At 31.6% G+C, this 21764-nt stretch overlaps 1 protein-coding gene across 1 annotated transcript; it reads right to left on the reverse strand.

Moving 5' to 3' along the window:
* Positions 1-4279: 4279 nt before the first annotated feature.
* On the reverse strand, positions 4280-7047 carry LOC129874738 (probable cinnamyl alcohol dehydrogenase 6). Its single transcript, XM_055950081.1, has 6 exons — positions 6700-7047; positions 6438-6551; positions 6027-6254; positions 5188-5476; positions 4695-4848; positions 4280-4604 (listed from the first exon to the last, which is right to left on the reverse strand). Exons 1-6 carry the CDS (start codon positions 6792-6794, stop codon positions 4402-4404), a joined length of 1083 nt encoding a protein of 360 aa, XP_055806056.1. The 5' UTR covers positions 6795-7047; the 3' UTR covers positions 4280-4401.
* Positions 7048-21764: the final 14717 nt, after the last annotated feature.

The following is a 21764-nucleotide window of genomic DNA, read 5'->3' on the forward strand; positions in this document are numbered from 1 at the left end:
AAGAGGACACTCAAGACTACAATATTTATCTTGGTGTATAACTCTCTTTGTGTTCTTACTCTTTTGAATTGTATTTTTGTGAGACGGTCTAAATGAGGGCAAGAGACCCTCTATTTATAGAAAACTGAAAACGCATAAAATACGCATTTTGTATAAAATACGCATTTTCTTATAAAAAATTATTGCAAAAGTTATTAAAGAATGCAATAACTTTGAAACATGTAAAATACGCATTTTTTTTTGGACAGTGCACCTCGATCTTTGACTTTATTGCACTTTCTGCCTCGTTGGACTTCTTTGAATCATATTGGACCATAGGTTTATTGAAAAGTAGCTCTTTTCTATGCTTTTTCTGGATTTAGAGTCACATCACAATAGGGATTTCTAGATATTAGAGCCACCTTAAAATAAATCAAGTTGTCAGGGGATTAACTTGTCTCAAAGGGGTAATTTGTGTAAATATTTAGACGGGATCAGTTGGAAACTTTATGGAAATCATATTTTATCATTTGATTGACTGTTCATCTCCTCTTTACCATTTGATCCCACTATTTGTTCAATTGTAGTACTAAACCAATTGTCATGTTTTTTGGCTGGCACACAACCACGTTCTAATTAAGTTATTAGTATTATTGAATTTAAAAGTGGAAGAGCAAGTTCCATACAAAGTAGCTGAGACGGATATATAGTGTAGGAACCTGTTGAAATTAAGTGACTTTGGCCAACTTTATCCAATTGATCTATTCAATCATTTTTGTTTTTGCTTTTCATCTTCGTATTGAAATCTAACTAATATAGATTTGCATCATGTAATGATTTATCTGAGGGTAGCAAATGTAATCCCTACATAACATTGTTTGATTGTTATTTACTATAATATAATAATTTTTACATTATTAATTATAACCATTTAATAATCCTTTCTTTATATTTAATGCGTTCATATCTACCATGAATTAATTAACAATACTCATTTTGCTTTCCTTCGATAAATTCTTTTCTTTTTACAGTAACTGGAAGTTTGAAATGTTAATGATGTAATATTATGGAGTTGATGAAACATAAGCCAAGCCCAAGAGACTACACGTTATTGGGTCACAGATGATTGTCCTACCAGTCTAGCATGTAGAATCAAGCCCAATCCAGTAAATGGGCTAAGCCCATAACCTACCCTGCCCTTAAAGGGATAGATAAAGGAAAATTTACATAAATGTACCACATTAAGAAAATATTTACCATTTATATCAATAATATTTTTTTCACTGAACACTTATAATATAATTTTAATACATATTAGCGAGAATAGTTTATAAAACTCATATAATATAAGTTTTATTCATTGATAATATATTTATCGCATACTTTAATACACTTATAATACATTGTGTCAATTTCTTATCAAACAAGTATAATATATTTTTAAACACTTATAATACATTTATATTGCATGCATAATTCACTTTTAATACATAATAGATATATCATAATATTTCTATATATAGCTATAAATGGTAATAAATAAAAAGTATTGCTAAAATCAGTAATTATTTATTAAAAAATATTTTTCCTAGTAATTTTTCCATAAATAAAAGTATAACTTACATAAATCTCATAGTGTTAGGAGAAAATTACATCATATCCCTATTTTTTTCAATTTACAAAAATCCTTTAAATTTATGTCATCCGGATACATAGGTGTCATCCGGATACATTACTTATGATACATTAGACAACTTGGTTGTTATGTTTAAAAAAGAAATTAAAGGTAAAATTAAATGTTAATTCCACAAATCATGCAAAACAAATTGATATCAATCTCTTCTAAAATTTTAGGAACTTCAAACAATTCAAATTTCAAATGTTCTTCTCCCCAGTTTATCACAAATCGTAATAAATTTTCTTGTCCATCTTCTTCATCCATTTTTTTTCTTTTTAGTTATCAGTTATCAATTTTTAATTTTTTTTATAGCTTTTCATCTAATTTTTTTTGATAATATGAAAATATACCTTTTCTTTTTCCATATTATTGAATCCGATTGAGATCATGATTTTCAACATTTTCAGAGCTCAAAAATGACGAAATCGACTGCATTTTTCAATTTTACATTATTTTCCTCGATCCTCATTTTTTAATTCTACAAAAATGGATAAGTTTTGGTTATGTATATAGAAATAATATTTTGAATTAACCTAGAAACATAATTATATCTTATGATAACAAAATTTTAACCGTAAAAAGTTTTGTTGTTGGTGGCTCTGGTAAGGGCTTTGAGTCGAGATTCATGAATGACGCTATTGTTGAAAGTGAAAATTAACCTACGGGAGTCGATACAGAGCAAGAAGAAAGTGTAGAAGGATTTCATCACCATTTTTTTTGGCTTATAGCAAATCAGATTGTTGATTTTAATTTTTTTTCGATTTTAAGTTGTTCATTTTTTTGTGATACATATAGGTTCAGATTTTTAATGTATTTATTTTTTTCTTAAATTAATGTATAATGCTTTCGTTTCAACACTATGATACATTATATTTTTATCATGCACAATGTATCGTGTTAAAATAATAATTTTGATACATAACCTTAATTTGTTTAATTTATACAAATTAGCATGTATCATGTTCATAGTTATGTTTTTGATACATAATTATTAAAAATTTTGTTATCTTTTATTACCTGATACATGCACTCAAACTTATCAAACTAAAAGGTTATGTATCTGTAGACATTATCAAATATAACTGTTGATACATAAACACTAATGTTTTTATAACAATATTAGTTTATATCATATTCATAGTTAATGTATATGACACAACACTGATAGAGCAACTGATTGATTAAACTTATGTATTCATGCCTTAAATTATTTACCCGATACATAATTATTAAAAATTGTATAATCTACCATATATCAGTTGTTGTTATGTATCTGCAGTCTTTAATTTTTGTTCAGATTTATTCAAATTAGAAGGTTAGGTATCCATGCACATTACCCAAAAAATGCAGTTGATACATACACCCAAACGTTCTATAGCTAAAGCATTGTGTATCAAATTAATTGATATGTTTATGATACATAATATATTAAAATTCAACATTTTAAAACTTTATTACATGTATCATATACATATCAACTCACAACTATGTTATGTATCACACACAAAAAAATGTTATTGGTAACAATTACATTTATAATGCATCTTTTATAAAATACAGTATTTCTCAAAAAAAAATGCACATAAATAGTAATGTATCATGCACTATTTTTTTGGACATGATACGTAAATTTAAATTTATAATAAATATTTATGATACATAGTGACTACCAAACAGTAATGTATCTATCTCAAATCTAACATCTTAAAAGCAATAATTACTTATTTAATATATCTAGTAGAGATGTAATACTTATCAATTTAAACAAGATACATAAATAGTAATGTATCATTATAAAGGTACCTATCTCGAAACACAATTCAATTTTTAATTTATCATAATGTTGAAACAAAGGCATTACACATGAATTTAAGAAACAAAAACAGCTAGATACATTAAAAATTCAAATTTATATGTATCATAAAAAGATGAACAACAAAAATAATTTTAAAAAAAAATCTGATCTGCTGAAGGCAAAAAAAAAAAATCAACTTTTCTACCCTTTTTTTGGAGGGGGGGTATCTTTTCAAGAATCACTTTAAAGGACGAAGATACATCCTTGTTCGGCTTCGCCTTCACAACTTTCTGATTCGTCCTTGATAATGGATCTTCAATTATTTGATTTGTTTTCAGTCCAATTTTCGTCGTCAGATCAATCATAAACACCAATATTAGGTAAGTTTAACAGAGTACTCCGAATACTAAAAGAAGGAGCATCACCATATGTATCAAGACTTTGAATATGCAAAAGCAAAAAAAATAAATAGCACAGATGTATGAATTTTCAGATGGAGAAGACGAAAAACTACTTATTTAGGAAGTTGAAATCGATTGATTGGAGAGAAAATAAAATTTGAAATTCAAAATTGTAATGAATAAAGTAACTATTGATTGAGGGAGTAAAAATATGAGAGATTGGAGGAATGAAAACAGAAAGAGAGAAAATAGAAAGTGAGTATCTAGATAGTGGGGTTTTGGAGAAAAAAGATGAATTTTTGAAATATTTTAAAATGGTAAGGAATAATAGAAAATATGATAAATAATGATGTGTAGATATGTAATTGTTCCTAGAATCCAAACTTAAGTTCTTTTGACAAAAACCGAAAGAACAATAACAAAATATTTGACTCATAACAATCGATTCTGTAACTATAAATTAACGTATCTAGTACATGAAATAAGATATACTCATCCAATACAATATATTGATCAATACTTAAAACTCGAAAAATTCCCCAAAGGACTTAAAGTTTTGATGATTGACCAGCAATATCAATCACAAAGCGATACTTAATATCGTTTTTCTCAATTCTATCATAAGCTTCATTAATCCCATCAGGAGTGATTATCTCTATGTCACACACAATATTGTACTTCCCACAAATGTCTATCATTTCTTGTGTTTCTTTTATGCTTCCAATCATGCTTCCTTTCACAGTTCTCTTACCTACATTTCACAATTTAAAGGGGTTATTATTAGAAATTCTTCAAAAACAATCGTTAAAATATAAAATGAAGTGTTGTTAATATTACTTACCAAATATTAATGGAAATGATGGAAGGTCCATGGGCTTGTCTGGTGCACCCACTATAACGAAAGTTCCTTTAATTTTGAGCAAGTCCAAGTAAGGCCCAAGAGAGTGATTGGCTGACACAGTGTCCAATATGAAGTCCAAAGTCCTATGCCTAGACTGGTAATGAAATCCAAGACAAAGAAAATTCATTAATATAGCAATTTTAAAAGTTTTTGTATTGTATTATAATGTTGAGTTGGGATAAAAAATATCTTGAAGTTGAGCTAGATCAAAAATTCATTTTATCATGATATTAAAGTTAAATTCAACACAACTCTTGATTTCTATGTTATTGAGTCCTCGTATTATGTCATGCACGTTTTAGTTGATAGGTGTGAGCGTGTGAGGGGTTGTTGAGTTCCCACATCGATTATTTAAAGGATATGGAAGGTGTGAGTGTGCTCACACACAAAGAAATTAAAAATATAAATAATGAAGAGGATATATGTAACAAACCTTCATTTGTTGTGCATTAGAGCTAACAATGAAATCATCAGCACCTAATTTGGTTTTGGCCTCTTTTTCTTTGGATAAAGAAGTGCTTATGACAGTGACATGATGTCCAAAAGCTTTTGCAAATTTAATAGCCAAATGTCCTAGACCTCCCAAGCCAATGACTCCTACATTTTGTCTTGGTGAGCCAATTAAGTTGTTGTCTTTCATTGGGCAAAACACAGTTACTCCTGCACATAACAATGGTGCTGCTCTATCCATTGGTAGGTTATCTGGTACAGCAACCACAAACCTTCAAAATATAAAAAGTAGAGAAATTAGCTATGACCAGAATTAGGGTGGGCATGGTATAGTATTTAAAACTTCAATTCGGTAATTTTAGTTTTTAAAAATATTATACCATTATCATACTAAATGAATTCGGTATCATTTAGTAGTTTAAAGTTCGATATTTTGCGGTATGGTAAATTGGTAATTTATAGTTTTTTCGAGTCTGACTTACATATACTATATAATAGATAATTATGACTTTGATTTTTCAAGAAATATCTTAATTATATCATATTAACACCTTACACATATATAAATATCCAAAAGAATGTACAAGCAATTGCCTTCGTTATTCAATTAAACAAAATGACATTTCAATTAAAATAAAGTAGTCAAAATTTCAATTTCAAAATAGTAATTCAATATCTATCTTAACATGATCACTCCAGACCAAAACAGAGAAGATACAGGTTTTACACTAATGATTTTGAATTAGAAGAGATTTAGTTTTATATAAGAAGAAAAACAGAGAGATAGAAGAAACTAAATTAAGGAAAGGAAAGTAATTGTACCTATAATCAGCAACTAGCATCTTGGAGTAACCTCCATAAGTGATGCTACCATCCCAAAAGACACCATTGTAGGTGAACTGAACTTTGTCACAGTAATTTTCTTCTGAGTTTTTGCAAGACTCACATTGTAAGCATGATGCTGACATACACCCAACTCCTACTTTATCCCCTGTTTTGAAGTTGGTCACATTGCTCCCAACTTCCACAACAATCCCTGTAATCTCATGCCTATAATACAAAGATTTGAAAAAAAATTAGAAACTTAAACAACAACAACATATGCAGTGTAATTCTGCAACTGGGGTTTGCAGAAGATAGAATATATGCAGATTTTATAGTAATAATTTTAATTTCTCTAGTAAAAGTAAAAGGAAAAAAAGAAAGGAGTTTAGTTGTAATTTTGTTTATTACCCTGGAACAACAGGATACATAGTGATACCCCAATCATTCTTGGCATAGTGAAGGTCAGTATGGCATATTCCACAGTACAAAATCTTGATGGTCACATCATTTACACCATTCTCTCTGCATAAACATGATGTGAAAAATTTAAGTTTTCGAATATATACATAACATGTCATTCTTTTTGGAAATGTACTAGAAAAATAGTGTGGTATAAGACGGGGTTAATATTATGTAAAAGAGTGATTTTATGTATGAAAATTATGAATACCTTCTATTGAATATGTAAGGTGTGATTTTTCCAGAAGTATCAAGAGCTGCCCATCCAGAAACTGCTTGAGTGTGGTTTGGGGTTGTTTTAGCCATTAAATTAAAATTTTCCCTTTGATTTTTGTTTTCCTGTTTGATTTTTGTGTGTAGAGAAGAGTGGGAGAGGGCAAATTGTGAGTTGTTGCCTGAAAAAAGAGTTTGAGAGGGTTATTAGCAAAGTACAACAGAGAGCTCCTTTTATAGTGATAAATTAGACTCAAGATACTAAGATGAATCAAAGGGTTGTTAAAACTCCATAACAATACGCTTTCATTAGTATATTGAAAAGTCTCCCATGATTATTTCCAAGAAAATATGTTCAATAAAATAAAATAGAGTAGTGTTATACTCCTGGCCTACCTTTTTTTTCTTTCATGAAATGACTAATATATAAAGAAAAGAAATGAAAATCCCACAGAAATTTCTTCCTTTAATTTTGTCCATAACTTCCAAGAAATCCAACAGAAGATTAATCCTGCCCTATCTTTTGTTCTTTTTTTTCTTCTAGTGATTCAATAGAAAATACATCATTGTACTATGCAATTTTAATAAATGTGTGACGAATAAATAAGAATTTCTTTAATCTCATATATTTTCTTCCAACCTTTCTAAAACTTAAAACTTTCTATATGAGGCCCTATATTTTATAATAGAAACAATTTAACTTAGAATTACAAATATGAAAACATTGTTAGCAATAATTTTTCTCGAGTAGGAAAATTATACTGTAATCATAAAATAAATAAAAAATATGATTTTATTTATCAAGACTGTGAGTACAAATTTTTATATTTTTTTTATTTTTCTTTCTAAATTTTCTCCGTGGTCCAAGAGCTATCACTAGTATATTTATCAAATGTAAAATGATTTGGACCTATATTTAATCGCTAAAAACATCATGCGACAAATATTTGATGCCTCGATCCCTTTATGAACTCTTTGAAATTAATGGTATTTCAATGTCTACCAACACAATTTTTTATTTTTCAACTTTGAAATAATTTTCAGAAAATTGAGAAACAAAAGTTAACTCGAGATCAACTTCCAAATCATCTTTGCTACATAGAATTATGGGGAAAATAAAAGAAGAAAAGAAAAAGGAAATAGGATCATTAAATAAATATTCACTTAATGAAATATCACAAAGAGGAATATAATAGCCACCACACACTTTTCAAACAATTCAAGTTCACACATTGCCACTTCTTAGTGGACCATCCCAAAAGTTGTTAGGGCTGTTAAAAAAAGGGAAAAAATAAAATAGAAAATTTCTTATCGATTTCCTTAATTCTACTCTATTTCACCCATGAATTTCCTAGAATATTGTTTCTAAGTTACTTCTTACATAGTATTCAACTGTTGAGTATACATCCTTCTGACCTTCCCTTGTCTTTATTTTATTTCTTCCATATCTTTTCCTGAATTAATATCATTTTTATTGTTTCTTAGATCGTGTGCAAGTACCTAGAGCCCGTTTGGATGGGCTTAAAAAAATAACTTTTATGTATGAAGTGCTTTTAGAACTTTAAAGTGCTGAAAGTTATTTTTATAAATAAGCAGTTGAGTGTTTGGATAAAAGTGCTTAAATGAGGAAAATTATGTGAATTTTAGGGTTAAAAGAATAAAAAGGGTAGTTTGAGAATTTAGTTAAAATATAAGGGATATAAAAGTAATTTCCATGGTCAAAGAAAATGACTTTAAGCACTTAGAAAAAAAAAGTTAGGAATCCTAACTTTTCATTTTTGACTGACTTTAAGAACTTTCTGGCTTAAAGTTAGCATTAGGCAAACAAGTCCAAAAGCTGAAAAGGGGCTTTAAGTTGATTTTGACCAACTTAAAGTCAATCCAAACAGGCTCCTAATAAAGAAATGCACTAGTAAAAATCAAGAAACCCCCCCCCCCCACCCCACACACCTTTTTTTTCCAAGTGTTAAAGTTTCATATTTAATAATAGTTCATTTTGGACTTGGATGCTCCTTAAGAAATAACGGTAATAATTGTGAAGGAATTGAGCACATGCGTTGATGTACCTTCAAGTGTGATTGATAATACAAGTCTAATTATTCAGTTAGTTAGTTAACTTTCAATTAGTTTGTTAGCTGAAGTTTGTTAGAGTTTGTTAGAAAGGTAGTTAGAGTTTAAGTAGTATAAATACATGTGTTGTACAGTGAGTTAATAATCAATGAAACATATTTTCTTCTCTTCCAAGTTATCTTCTTCCTTAGCTTCATAATCTGAGTTTTACATGATCAATTACTTCACAATATTGTTGAGGGTAAATTATTTTTTTAAAATATCTTCAAAGTGATAAATAAAATAAAAATTTATTTTTAAAATAATAAACACATGAATGAGGTGAGTACGTACTAACGTAAGTGGAAATGGACGTGACTTTGTCATCCATTAAAAGACTTTGACTTTCAAATTCTTGCATCTTCATTTACTTGTTAGTATTTTCACATTAACTATTAAGCTTGTTGAATGTTGTCGGGGAGACTTCTTCGACTTTTCTTTCTCCCAACTACACTAAATCATCTTAATTGTGATAGGTATAGTGTACACCTAGCAAGTAAAAAAGAGAGAAATATCACATGAAATTTGCTCTATATTGTTTTGAAGAGAATTCTTAGGGATGGGCGGGTTTGGGCCGAGGGTGGTGCACCTTGGGGGTAGGGTTGGGGTTGATATTGGGGGGAGCCCACGGGACAATCAATATGAAATGCTATTTAAAAAAGTGTTTATTATATCAATATGAGTTGTGATGTAGTGATGAGAATGTTTCATCCTTGATTAGAGGTATCGAATTCGAGTTCTGAGTATGAAAAAAATCTTGTTGAGAGCGCTATCCCCACCCTAAATAGGCCTTACAGTGCGCAATCCGAATTTAATTAATCGGAACTTCACAGATTCCGAACACCGAATGGGAAACCAAAAAAAAATTATATTATATACTCTTATCAAGAAAGTTTTTTTTCTTGATTTATACAAAAATTATATCTAAACAATAATAATAATTTGACCAATCAATCATATGAGAAAATAGAACGATGTATGTACGAAACACACTCTTGTACACATGACTTTGATTGATTATTTCAAAATTTAATTTTTTATTTAATTAGCATGAAAATATTATAACTTGTTATATTTTTTGTATAATTTTTAAATACCAAATTTTAATCGTAGATATAAAATTAATCTAATTGAAAAATTAATTAAATTAATTCTTAAAATCCTAAACATAACACACAATTTGAAACGGAATTAAGAAGTACTTGTATTCCATCTCCTTGTCGACGGTATATAATTGATAGTTGCACAAACCAATGGACAATGTATATCAGTGGGATTGGTGGTGGATAGCACTATTCCCATTTCCTGCAGAGGAAGGGCTTTGACATGATGGGGTACTCTAAAATTATATTTTCCCTTTTTACAACACTTTAATGTCTTTGCTATGGCATCTCCAGTTCATTCCTTATTTTATTCCTCAAATATAAAAAAAATTATATATTTGGAGGGCAATCAATTTCAATTCAGTTCTCTATTTTACTATCTAAAAAAGAATATATATTTTTTCCAATGTTATATTATTTTTTTATTTAATCCATAATATAAATTCTTTCTTTTTTAAAAAAAATAATCACCCTATATAATCTTCATGTAATCTTGAAATTTTATTCTTTACAAATTCTTCATGTAATATATTTTATTCTAAAGTTCTAATAACATAAATTACACACAAATATTTTATATATACATTCCCTGCAGAGTTATTTGGGAGCATGGGGTTGGCTCGTGGGGTAAATTGACCATCTGGATCTATCTTATAATTAGGGTTATATTGGTTGGTTTGGTTTGATTTTTCATTAAAAAATAATTAAACTAATTATGTTGATTTATTAAATTAATAAATTAAATCGAACCAATCTAATGTGGGTTTTTTTATTTTGATTTTAGTCGGGTTTTTCGATTTTTTCCTTTTTTTTTTTATGATTACATAGTGATTGAAAAATGAATCAAATTGAAGAGGTTATTCCCTTGATCGTGTGATTATATTGCCTAATAACATCTCAAAGACAATTGAATAAATAAAATCAAAAAAATAAGATGTACAATGTCATTTTCAAGACATTGTCTTAGCAAAACATATTAAAAACTCATGAAAAGGCACATGTCAATTTTTTTAGTCATATTACAATTTCAAATATGAAATAATATATGTAAACATTGGAAGTTATAAACTAATTTAGAAAATACTTACAAAGCATATCATAATAAATATTTTTTTGTGTATTAACAAAAATTATATATGTATTATGTCAATTTGATTTGGATTCGATTTGACTTTTTTCTATTAATATCAAACCAAATCAATAATGACCGATTTTTTTTTAACACCAAATCAACCAAACCAAACCACAAGTCAGTTTTTATCGGTTTAATTTGAGTCGTTGGTTCAATTTGACATGACGATTTGGCTTGTACACCCATTTTGCTTTGCTCTTTCTTTCCTATGAGAGATATACCTAATGTAGATGTGCACCATTTCTTTGGAGAAATATGTTAGTCTAAAAATTTGTTAGTCCTTTCTCTCATCCTTGTCAACTCACGACGGCCGCGACCTAATTATGTAATCCTCGTGACTGACGGTAAGTTGATGATCAAGTCAAGCCAAAAGTGTTGGGGGGAGGAAGTACCACAAATAAAGTTTGATATGACAAATAATGAAAATAAATTGGACACGAGAATTTTACGTGGAAACCCCTCTAAATGATAGAAGGGAAAAACCACGGGGTAGAAGGATCTCACTATTTAATATGGAGTACACAGCTCTCAAATACAAGAAGAAAATAACAATTAACACTTCTCTCTTGTAAAAGGAATAACTACTAAAGAAGAGACTCAAGACTAAAATATTTATCTTGGTGTATAACTCTCTTTGTATTCTTACTCTCTCTTTTGGGATGATTTAAATGAGGGCAAGAGGCCCTCTATTTATAGGAGAATGAAAACGCGTAAAATTATTTTACGCGTTTTCAAAATGCGTATGTTCAATTCAACAAAGGAAGGCTACAACAAAGTCATTAGGGAGGCAACCTTTTTGACTTTGTTGGCCTCCCTTTTTGACTCTGTTGGCCTCCTTTGTTGACTGTCTTTCATTCTCCCACTTGAAGATTTAATTGAGAATCAATTAAGTCTTCACACCATCCTTTCTACCCAATTACTGTAATGTTACGTTTCTGCTAAGCCAATAGAAGATCGACACCATATGAACTTGTTACTATTGATCGGCTTCGTTAACATATCTGCCAGGTTGTCATTAGTGTGAATTTTCTGAATATCCACACTGCCTTCTTCCACCTTCTCACGAATGAAGTGATACTGAACTCGTATGTGCTTTGTCCTTGAATGAAATGCTGGATTCTTTGCAAGATGCAAAGCGCTCCGATTGTCACAAAACAGAGCAACCTTCTCGTGTTTATGCCCGAGTTCCTCCAGTAACATCTGCATCCATATTGCCTCTTTGATAGCTTGTGTAGCTGCTACATATTCTGCTTCCGTCATAGATATAGCCACGATAGATTGCAGTTTTGAAACCCAGCTTACAGCTCCTCCAGCAAGAGTAAACACATAACCTGTGGTGGACTTGCTCTTATCAAGATCACCTGCATAATCTGAATCAACATAACCTTTAACATTAAAGTCTGATCCTCCATAACACATTGCAACATCTGAGGTACCCTTGATGTATCTCAGGATCCTCTTAACAGTATTCCAATGCTCTCTACCAGGATTAGCCATGTATCGACTAACCACTCCCACTGCTTATGCAATGTCAGGTCTTGTACATACCATGGCAAACATTAAACTTCCCACTGCTGATGCATACGGTACTCGAGACATCTCCATCCTCTCTGTTTCATTGCTAGGACTCATACTTGAAGATAACTTGAAATTAATAGGAAGTGGGTAGAAATTGACTTACAGTCTTGCATCTTAAAGCATCTCAAGATTTTCTTCAAGTAGTTCTTTTGAGAAAGCCAAATCTTTCTATTATTTCTGTCTCGGTGAATTTGCATCCCTAGAATCTTGTTTGTGGTCCTAAATCCTTCATTTCAAACTCCCTAGCCAACTGTGCCTTTAAATTTGTGAGACGATCTTTGTTGGGGCCTGCTACCAACATATCGTCAACATACAACAGCAAAATAACAAAATCGTCATCACCAAATCTCTTGTAATAAACACAAGGATCTGAACTATGTCTGTTGTATCCAAGGCTTTTAATAAAGGAATCAAATCTCTTATACCAACATCTCGGTGCCTGTTTGAGATCGTATAGAGATTTGTTCAACCTGCAAACCAAGTTCTCTTTTCCCTGTTCTTCAAAACCTTTTGGTTGGAGCATATAAATTTCTTCTTCAAGCTCTCCATGAAGAAATGCAGTTTTGACATCTAACTGCTCCAAGTACAAATCAAATGTAGCACACATCGCCAGGACCACTCGAATTGTTGTGAGTCGAACCACTGGAGAAAATATCTCATTGAAGTCGATACCTTCTTTTTGAGCGAATCCTTTCACCACCAATCTTGCACGATATTTCTCCACTTGATCATTACCATTGCGTTTGATCTTGTAGACCCATTTGTTTCCAATGGCCTTCCTTCCTTGTGGTAATTGAACAAGATCCCATGTTTTATTTTTATGAAGAGCTTCATTTTCTTCTTGCATTGCTGCCACCCACAGAGATGATTCTTGGCCTTTCATAGCCTCGTGAAAAGTTGAAGGCTCACCATCTTCTGTTAGTAGACAGTATGCAATATTACTCTCCATAGAATAATCTGAGTGCCAAGCTGGTTCTCTTCTCTCCCTTGTTGACCGTTGAACTTCTGGAGTTTCGATCTCAGCTTGCTCTTGTTCTTCGTGCTCTGGTGTTGCATCAGAAGAAACTGGAACTTCTTCTATTTCTTCAACTTCAACTGTAGTAGTCTCTGATTTTTCTTTTGAAGTGCTACCTTCTTTTGCTTGTATCTTGTTTTCAATAAATACAACATTCCTGCTGATTACCACCTTGCGGGCTGTGGGATCCCACAAGCGATACCCCTTGACTCCATCAGCATACCCTAAGAAAATGCATTCCCTAGATTTTGGATCCAACTTCGATTTTTCTTGGGTGTTGTACATAACATAAGCAGGACTTTCGAATATATGTAAGCGAGAATAATCATCTGGTTTTCCTGTCCACATCTCCATTGGCATTTTCAGATCAATTGCGGTTGATGGTGACCGATTGATCACATAAGAGGCGATTTTAACTGCTTCTGCCCAAAATAGTTTTTCCAACCCTGCAGTTGCCAACATAGCTCTTGTCCGTTCCAACAAGGTTCTGTTCATCCGCTCTGCTACTCCATTTTGTTGTGGAGTATATGCCACCTTGAACTATCGTTTAATACCTTCTTGTTTACAGAAGTTATTAAATTCATCACCAGTGTATTCTCCTCCATTATTTGTCCTCAAACACTTGATCTTTTTCTCAGATTCAAGTTCCACCCGCGCTTTGAATTCTTTGAAAACTGAAAAAACATCTGCCTTCCTCTTGATTGGATACACCCAACTTCTCCTGGAGTAATTGTCGATAAATGACACGAAATATTTCGCTCCTCCTAGAGACTCTACCGGTGCTTGCCAGACATCAGAGTGAACCAGATCTAGTATTTCTTTGCTTTTAGGAGAGGAACTTCTAAACTTCAGTCTATTTTGCTTACTGGTAACACAATGTTCACAAAAGGGTAGTGAAACCTTTTTGAGCCTTGGAAGAAGTTTTTGCTCAGCAAGAATCTTTAAACCTCGTTCCGACATATGGCCAAGTTTACGATGCCACATCATCGTTGATTCTTCAAATGAACTTGCTGATGCGGTTGATGCTTCTCCTTCTTGGTGTGTTTCACCTTTAAGCACATATAGATTTGCAGCAAGTTTTTTTGCTTTCATCACTACAAACGCTCCTTTGGATATTCTCATGACTCCACCATGAGTCTTAAACGAACATCCATTATCATCTAGTTGTCCTAAAGACAATAGATTTTTCTTCAAGTCTTTACATGTCGTACCTCCTGGATGGTGCGAACCGTGCTATCATACATCTTTATTTTGATGGACCCAATACCAATAACATCCAAAGCATGATCGTTTCCCATGAACACAGACCCTCCTGAGATAGGATTATATTGATGGAACCATTCTCTCCAGGAAGTCATGTGCCATGTTGCTCCTGTGTCCATGATCCAGACATCAGCGAAATGTTTTCTGCCTTCATTATTTGATATTGCCTCACTACATAAAATATCGCCATCATCCGAGGTACATGCAACATTCCCTTGAGCATTTGATGGCTCAGGATTTTCACTCTTCTTCTTGAACCGACAATCTTTCTTGAAGTGCGCTTTTTTGCCACAGTTGTAGCACTTGATATTCTTCTTACTTCTTGATTAAGATCTGCCATGATTGTGACTCCCACTAGGGCCACGTTCCATTGGTATTCCTCTCACCATCATTAAAGCTTCAGCTTGTTGCGAACTTGCTTGTCTGTCTTCCTTATTTTTGCGCCTATTTTCTTCTTCCAAGACAGCGGCTGCAATTTCATCGAAAACTAGACTGTCTGTATTGTTCGTCAGGTTGATGATGAGTTGATCATACGAGTCAGGCAGACTTTGAAGTAGAAGCTCTGCACGTTCAGTACCCTCTATTTTGCAACCCATTATTGTAAGTTGCGAAAATAGAGTATTCAAAGTATTGATGTGTTCAGTAACTGACATGGACTCTGCCATTCGAAGAGTATACAATCTTCTTTTTAAGAAGATTTTATTATGCAAAGACTTGGCCTCATACAACCCCGTAAGGGTATCCCATATTTCCTTCGCCGTCCGCTTTTTCGCCACACTAGACAACACTTGATCAGCTAGTGCCAAGTGTAGATCAGCAACTGTGTTGCTGTCTATGTCATTCCACTTGCTGTCATTAGCAAAGTCTGCGGGCCTGCCTTCAATTGCAGCTAAGCAATTGTCTTTTCTCAATATCACTTTTATTTTCATTTTCCACAATGAGAAATTAGTCCCATTGAATTTTTCAACATCAAACTTTGTTGTACTCGACATTGTTATTTGCTTCACACCCTTCTAGATCGTTTCTGAATATTTTTGCGAACAATCGTGACAAACTGTACCGTCACCAAAATTTACTATTCACGTGAATAGTACTATTCAGCAAATTTTACTATTCACGAAAAGTTACTATTCATAGATAGTATCTTCTCATAAAATAGACAGAATAACTGAGGGCTCTGATACCACTGTTGGGGGAAGGAAGTACCACAAATAAAGTTTGATATGACAAATAATGAAAATAAATTGGACACGAGAATTTTACGTGAAAACCCCTCTAAATGATAGAAGGAAAAAACCACGGGGTAGAAGGATCTCACTATTTAATATGGAGTACACAGCTCTCAAATACAAGGAGAAAACAACAATTAACACTTCTCTCTTGTAAAAGGAACAACTACTAAAGAGGACACTCAAGACTAAAATACTTATCTTGGTGTATAACTCTCTTTGTATTCTTACTCTATCTTTTGGATGATTTAAATGAGGGCAAGAGGCCCTCTATTTATAGGAGAATGAAAATGCGTAAAATTATTTTACGCGTTTTCAAAACGCGTATGTTCAATTCAACAAAGGAAGGCTACAACAAAGTCATTAGGGAGGCAGCCTTTTTGACTTTGTTGGCCTCCCTTTTCGACTCTGTTGGCCTCCTTTGTTGACTGTCTTTCAAAAAGAAGGTTTCACCAGCTAATTAAAGGTTGAAGCACATTGCTTATAAAAGATATATGAATTCATTTATATAATTGTTATACTAAAAACTAGGTTATTAGGCCATTCCAAGACTTATTTCATGGCCAATTATCTTCAAAGCTTGAAAATATTCAAGATTCCGACCTGATTACAAGAAAGGGGGACCTAGTATAATTTTATATCATGTATCTTCGCACAATCTATAGGAGACAATTCAAGTTTAAAAAAAAGAAAAGAAGGGAAAGTCTCACTCCAAAAAAAAAGGAAGAAAAAAACACATTAAATTGCTTCGAAATGCTAGTATAAGAATTGCAAAAAGAGTTTTAACCTATATTATACTAATAGTATGAATAAAAATAAAGGCGGAGTCGATATTTAATATTTGTGAATTCTGAATTTTAAAACAGGACAATAAACTTAAACTAATGAACTAACCATCAAAATAACAAACAAATGTTAACACCCAATTTTGACCCTTCACAAACATATATTGGTTATCGAGCTTCTTCAATTTCAAACAATTTTAAAATAATTTGCTTGCAAAAATCCAAAATATTTTAAACCTATTTTGAAAATTTTATATTGTTTGAACAAAATATATATAATTACTACATTTACGATTATTCGGAAATCATCTTAAAAAATATTTCTTTTAAACTAAAAATTATGTTAGTTATGTTAGTTTAATTAATAGATTTATATTTTTATCAATTAATTTAAATTTAGGTTAATTATTTTACTTTGTCGAAATTAAGAAGTTCGTTAATTAATTGATATTAATTCGTCTTGTTAAAGTTTTAGCCGAATTCACCAATTAAATCAATTTGGCTATCTCCTAAACTTAAATAGGTGAAATTTGCAATCTAGTTGTCCCAAGTTTTGAGTCCAAATTTTCAACATAAGTTGGCTCAAATCTAATAAATTAGCCAGAATCTCGTTGGCCCAATTCTTACTTCTATTTCATATACACATAACCCAACCCATTATATAATATTCATCTCATACCTACATCTATACGAAAATACGTATACACAAACAACCTTCCAATTTCCAACATACAAATGACAACAACTTACTATAATACATAATATTATACTTATACAATACCAACCCCACCCTTTTCCTCTTTTTTCTTTTCCACCTCCCAATCCCACCTAAACCACATTTTTTTTAAAATTCTCAAACATCATCATTCTCCTATCTTAATCTTTTTCCTTTTCCTTTTTTCTTTTTCCTTTTTCACCCCACCAAATCCATCATTATTCAAAAACAATATTATTACTCCCACCAACCTCACTCTTTTTTAAAATACCTTCATCTTTCTTCACAAAAAAAAGAAGAGGAAAAGGGCAGAAAGGATTTTTCACAAAAAAAAGAAGCACTAATCTACATTCCTCAGCATTCATCAATATTCAAAAAAAAAAAATAAACAAGAAGAACACACAAAAAAGGGGAGCAAGAACATAATACTACACACACAAAAAAAAGAATTCACAAAAAAAAATTAGTCTCGGATTTTGATTCTTCTTTGTTTTAGTTGTTTCTCTCATTTTTCGGTGGGTTTAAGGAATTTATCGCCCTCAAATTCGTCGTCTCAATCGCTGCCCGAAAATAGGTAAAAAATCATTTTTCGGCTTTATTTTATTTATTGCATAATTACTTCATGTCTTCTATTTAGTTTATTTACTAACTTATTTTTTTTAATTAGCATGTGTTAGAGTTAATTGGATTAATGATAGAAATTTCTTGTCTTGTTTATAGTTTAGTGATATTTTCATCAAATATGTGAAAACTCTTAGTTTGGTTCATTATTTTTTCAAGTAGTTTTCTTTGATGATATAGACTTTTACGTTTTCAATTTTTTCCTTTATCATTATCTAGATAATAAATATATGCTTAAGTTACTTGTTAGTTAGAACTTTCATGGCTTAATTGATTTAAATCTTGTTTTAAAATTTGGTTTAGTGTAATGTATAGGTTAATTTCATGTTCTTTAGTTATCTGAATATATTTCTATATAGTGTTTTTGTTTTCTACATGTATGCATGTTGTTAGTCATTATGTTATTTTATTATGCTTATATGTGCCCCTTTTAAGTGTTATGTATATGTACATATATGTGTTTTTATATTATATTCTTATGCCTCAAGTACCCACCATATCAAGATGAATTTAGTGGTAATTGGATCATGAGTTGTGTTGTCTCTATTTTATTTACTGTGAAATTATAATGTATATATGTTTGTTTGTTAATAGACAATAGTTCATATTTGTATTATTAATGTTATGCATGAATGAGCTTTAGTATAACACATGATTAATTAGAATTAATGAGATTTTTGTCCTTAGATGCAAGTTTAATATTGGTTTTCTTTAGATCCTAGTGATTGCATTTAAAATGAGACGTTTAAGTGTTTTTTATTCAACTAATAAGAATCACATCACAATTACTTTCTCTCTATTCATTTACTAATTTTATCCTCTTTGTTTATTGTATGAACCATCATCCGAGTCCAATATGGACTTCCTCTATTATTTGCATTTCGACGTTGAGCCACGGAGGCCCAAATATCTTTTTTTTTGAGTCATCCTCTTCAAAAAAAATGGAAAGGAATGTTGATTTACAGGTTGCTGGAGCTAAAAATAGGCTGTATATGGTGTATATACAGTATGATATACATGAAAATAGTATTGTATACACTGATATACAATATATATACATCCGTGATATATAGTAAAATTGGGCCTAAAGCCCAAAACGCAGGTGACCCAATAACTTAGCTCAGGCGTACAGAAACTAAGTGTTGGGCCAAATTTTCATTCTTTATTCATTTATATTTAATTTGGGTTGTAATAATTTATTTATTTACGTTTATTCATACTTGCGTAGAAGTTGATTTAGTTTGGTTTAACTTAATCGAACTCTCCTTAAAAGAGAAACCATTTTTGTGTTAATTTGCTCCAAAAATAACTTTGTCCAAATATTTTCCTTTTAGTTAGACATTTCAACAAAAAGTGAGATTTTCTTTCAAATTATCTTAAAGTATTTTTTAGTTGATGCTCTTTCAAATCAATTGAGTTTAAAGTGTCTTTTCTCTAAATTAATATTTTACTAAATAGCTCAAGTGATTTTCCTCATTTAATCAAAGTCTTAATCGTCTTTAATTTAGTTAAAATACATTAGATCTACCACTTCTCTTTGAACATATTTAAAATTTATTTACTTAGTCATTTAATATAGTATATTTTCTTGATAAATTATCTCAAATATTTCAAGTTGATTTACTGCTCAAATAAATATATTTATCTTTACTCCTTATAAGTAATTTTTCCAAAGTTAGTCAAATATTTTTTTCAAATCGTCGGATAACCGCACGTTAGCGGCCATTTTGAGTGTTAACACCTTCTCAAAGTGGAAATTTGAACCCTTACCCATTTTCTCTAATTTTTAAGGCAAAAATCTGTTAAAGTCTTTTAAATTAAGTTTTCTTAATTTCTTTAAAAAATTAAGTGGCGACTCTTCTTTTTTGTAAAATTAATTTTTTCTCTATAAAGTTAAAATTAACTTTAAACTTCATCCATTTTTCAATATAACAGAAATGGCGACTTCGCTGGGGATTAATTAGATTCTAACAATTAGATTTTACTAACCTATTTCACTAACTATTCGGGAATGTAATAATTAGTAATTCATTTTCTTTATTTGCGCCTTTAATGTTTAAATTATAATTTGCTTTCTTTATTTGTGCCTTATATGTTTAAAATAACAATTATTGAATTGTCATCACATGCATTAATTCCGCCAAATGGCAAATAGTTTGCATTAGGATTAAGGACGGTTACGTAGTCATCTGCGGTTGTTCCTTCAGAAAATAACTATTACTTCTTGAATTAATAAATGGGTAGTTGGTTCGTAGTCGTCCAACGCCGTTTATTATATTCATCCCGCAGTTTGTCCGACTCGGGTATCTAGTCTCTTTTCAAAACCCACTCTAGTCTACCTAGCGTAGAGCGAAACCAAATCCCTATTTAAGCATTAGCCTAAGATGTCTAATACCCAAGGTGTATTAAGTCCATTAGCAAATCGCCAAATCATGTCTAAAGGTCCATAACCTAAAGACATATCATTCTTATGTGACATTTGAAAGATGTATGTGCGCAACCAAACTGTTACCCATGGGGACGGGGGTGCTAACAATATCTTGTTTTGTAGGTATGGCTAATTCTCTCAAATTTGACATGGTCATAGAAGCGCTTTTGAATCTTAAAATGTGGTGGAACAATCTCAATAGAGATCACAAAAAGACGCTTAATCGGTACATGGGGCTATTGTCATCGCTCTTGGAAATGCCCGCTTGGCCTGAATTGATCGAAGCCCTCACTGGATACTAGAATAATGAAAAAATAGTATTTCGTTTTGGGACCGTAGAAATCAACCTGACAATTGAGGAAATTCGAGATGCTATAGACACCGTTGGCACAGGATTAAAGAGAAGGGTCAAAAAAGAAGAGAACATTCTGATTTCCAATAAGCCAACCGCTGAAGATATTATAAAATACTTCAAGCTGAAAAGGGATTGGGCTGATTGGGTTCATGGATCAAGTGTTGTTTTCAGGGATCTGTACAATCAATTTGTATATACAGATTTCTACATAACTTTTAATCAGGATTTTCAGTCATATAAAGAATGGGATGAGACACGACCTCTAGCGTTTGTCATTGCACTGTTAGGAACCATGGTATTTCCTCAGGGTCCGAGTCTTTTTATCAACACTAAGATTATCATGTTTGCTCACACCGCCTTTCATGGGCTTATTAGTCAAGGAGTAGTGAACTATTACCCGTTTGCACCTACTATCTTAACTGACATATACCGCGCCTTGGGAAGGTACAGGAACGGGCATCATTACTTTCAAGGATGTAATATTCTCCTCCAATGGTGGATAATGAGTCACTTACTCAAGGTACAAGGAACTCAGGAGCTCGCTATTCTGGACAATAGGGACCATCTCTTAGGTTTTAAACATGAGCTGTATTGGAGGGGTCTCGATAGGAGAAGAACCAAAGCAGAATAGGCTTGAATATTTCTACGGTTTAAAAGACGATGACATACAATGGATGTTCAGTAGGTTCATTTCAAAGGAAATTGTGATACGAGGCCATAAGCATCCCTT

This window comes from Solanum dulcamara, chromosome 11 (assembly GCF_947179165.1).
Source record: "Solanum dulcamara chromosome 11, daSolDulc1.2, whole genome shotgun sequence".
Taxonomy (NCBI): domain Eukaryota; kingdom Viridiplantae; phylum Streptophyta; class Magnoliopsida; order Solanales; family Solanaceae; genus Solanum; species Solanum dulcamara.

Excerpts from the sequence above, each read along its gene's own strand:
- LOC129874738 (XM_055950081.1), bottom strand. The coding sequence starts at position 6,794 with ATGGCTAAAACAACCCCAAACCACACTCAAGCAGTTTCTGGATGGGCA. Across the intron at positions 6,255-6,437 it reads ATGTATCCTGTTGTTCCAGG|GCATGAGATTACAGGGATTG; the intron begins GTAATAAACAAA and ends TTTGTATTATAG. Across the intron at positions 4,605-4,694 it reads ATCATTTCCATTAATATTTG|GTAAGAGAACTGTGAAAGGA; the intron begins GTAAGTAATATT and ends TGTGAAATGTAG.